At 52.7% G+C, this 2,531-nt stretch overlaps 1 protein-coding gene across 1 annotated transcript; it reads right to left on the bottom strand.

Moving 5' to 3' along the window:
- Positions 1 to 859: 859 nt before the first annotated feature.
- On the bottom strand, positions 860 to 1,608 carry LOC107135078 (malonyl-CoA-acyl carrier protein transacylase, mitochondrial-like). The gene has a single exon (XM_048797802.1). The coding sequence runs from the start codon at positions 1,528 to 1,530 to the stop codon at positions 940 to 942; it is 591 nt and encodes a 196-aa protein (XP_048653759.1). The 5' UTR covers positions 1,531 to 1,608; the 3' UTR covers positions 860 to 939.
- Between the last annotated feature and the right edge of the window lie 923 nt (positions 1,609 to 2,531).

Raw genomic sequence — 2,531 nt, 5'->3', positions numbered from 1 at the left:
CAAGGGCTCTGCATCTGAGGGATGAGAGTATTTAGCATCATCATAAGCCAAGTTCTGCTGGCGTGGTGCTCTACCTAGAAGATGGTCAACAGGTGGCCCTGACATTCACTGCGTCCAGCCTTTTACTGATGAGGAAATTTCCTGGTAAGGCAGGCTAAAGCCTAGTCATGTCTGGTAACATACAGCCCAACCCAAGGCTCTGGATTTTCCTGTTCCAGCCTGAAGCAGCCTCCCAGGCCACAAGGTATGTAAAAGTTAAGTGCAGAAGTTAAAGGCAAGAATTTGGAGTTACAGAGACTGGATTTCTTAGCTTGGGAGAGCTCCCCTATCTCTCTTGAGCCCCCTCTGTGAAATGGGGGCAAGAAAGACCTTCCTCATGTCACTGCCGAGGGAATTTCGTGAAGATGTTGTCTATAAAGAGCTCAGCACAGAGCTGGACCTCAGTAAGCACTGAGTAAATGTTATTATCAAGACTCAAGAGGCCAGCTTAACTAATCTATGTATATCCCTGAGTCTCCTTTCCTCATCTATAACATAACAGTATTTACTTCACAAGGTAGCTGTAAAACTGAAACAAAGACCCTCAGGTATTAGCTTAACATCTACTGTCTTGATACTATTCAATATTAACAGCCATGGATCTACCACTTTCAAGTGAAGCCACCTCAAAATGTCATCTTCTCAATGATCCTTCATTTAAGGATGAAGCTTAATCCTTTTAAAATCATTTAATAGAGGCTGGGGGTGTAGCTGTGGGGTTCAACACTTGCCCACCATTCCTAAGGCCCTGGATTCCACCACCAGGGCAATGACACGAATCATTCAATAATTAATTCAACAATTACGGACCAACTTCGGGTCCCAACTCCTTTCCCTGCTCTATATTTCCTTTTATAACTGATATCTTTGACATGCTACGTAATTGACACAGCGCTCTTACTATGGACCGCCTCCCCTTGGGTAGGGATTCTCCTTTTGAGCACCGCGCCAACCCCCTACAGCAGCGCAAGGCACCCGGAACTCGGTAAGAACCTGCCCAGCATCAGCTACGGAGGCACCCGGCCTGGAAGGCGGGAGCCCGGGCGCAGACCCCCTTCCCTCGGGCCTCACCGCGGGCTGCAGGTGATGGAGCTTCTCGACAGCGGCCAGCGAAGCCACGAAGACAGCGGGCTGGCAGTGCACCGTGCGGTCCAGGTCCTCCTGCGGCCCCTGCAGGCTCAGCTCCAGCAGGTCGTAGCCCAGCACGCGCTGCGCGGCGTCGTAGAGCTCGCGGACGCGCGGGTAGCCGAGCAGACCGCGGCCCATGCCCACCACTTGGCTGCCCTGGCCCGGGAAGAGCAGCACCGAGCACTGGCCGGGCGCCCGTCGCGCCGCCGCCGCCCAGGGCTGCTCCTCCGCTGTCGTCGCGCCTCGTAGCAGCTCTGCCACGTCCACCGCGCTCGGCGGAGGTACCGGGAAGTTAGAGACGCCGCGACGGCAGCAGACACTCCAGCCCCAGGCCCAAGCGGCCCGCGCGACCCGGGCGCGCATGGTGACACACCGGCTCAGCGCCTGTTACCGTGGCGACTGAGGCCCCACTGCAGCTGCGCAGCGCCGCGTGGTCCTTCGCGCATTTCCTGCCGTGCTCACCCTGGCACCCGGGGGCGGAAGAGAAAGGTTCCGCAGTTACCGTTTCCGCCGCCGCTGGGGACTGTGCGGCTGGAAGACCGGACCCTAACCCGTGTGTTTCCTTAAACCTCTACAGCCAAGAATAGTTCATAGCACCACACCACAGCGAACCCTCAACACATATTTATGGACTAAATAATGCAACGCAATGTAATATTTCCTTCTACCTAGAATGTGAAGAGCACTTGAAAGTCTTCCACATTTTTTCTTGCACATGATTCTGCCAAGGCTAAACAAGATACCAGCTCTCTTTTATGTTTCCTGCAAACCACACAGGATTCCCAGCACGTAATATGCACTCGATAAATCTGCTGTTCAACAAAGCCCTGGATATTTTTCAGCCTTATTTAATTCCTCACAGCAAGCAGCCGATGCCTAGGTGCAATTATTGTCCTCAGTTTACAGATGAGTAGACAAAGGCTCAAAGGTTGAGTGACAGGTGGTTCTGACAGGAGGATTGAAGTTGGGGTTATCCAGCTCTGAGAGCTGCTGTGAGGCCAGGTCAGAGAGAGAGAGTCCAATTCTGACCTTACCTCTCTCCACCCTTCCCCTCCGCTCTGCACTCGTTTCCTGACATCCTCCTGTAGAGAACCTAGGGCGCGCAGGCACCACTTCATGGTAAGAAGTTCTAGGTAGAATTGTGTCTTAGTTTAGTTCACTCCAGCTGCTGCGGAAGAATGGATAGGCTGGGGAAGGGGCCCAAATAACAGAAACTTCTCACAATTCTGAAGGCTGGGAAGTCCAAGATCAAGGTCCTTGCAGATCCTATGTCTGGTGAGATGGCTGTCTTCTCATATCTTCATTCCATTATGGAGAGCAGAAACCGAGAACTCCCATGTCTCTTCTTAAATAAGGGTATTGAT

The sequence above is a fragment of the Marmota marmota genome, unplaced genomic scaffold (genome assembly GCF_001458135.2).
Source record: "Marmota marmota marmota unplaced genomic scaffold, marMar, whole genome shotgun sequence".
Classification (NCBI taxonomy): domain Eukaryota; kingdom Metazoa; phylum Chordata; class Mammalia; order Rodentia; family Sciuridae; genus Marmota; species Marmota marmota.
The sequence above is the reverse complement of the archived record's forward strand: the minus strand, read 5'-3'. Positions and strand labels throughout refer to the sequence as shown.

Excerpts from the sequence above, each read along its gene's own strand:
- LOC107135078 (XM_048797802.1), bottom strand. The coding sequence starts at position 1,530 with ATGCGCGCCCGGGTCGCGCGGGCCGCTTGGGCCTGGGGCTGGAGTGTC.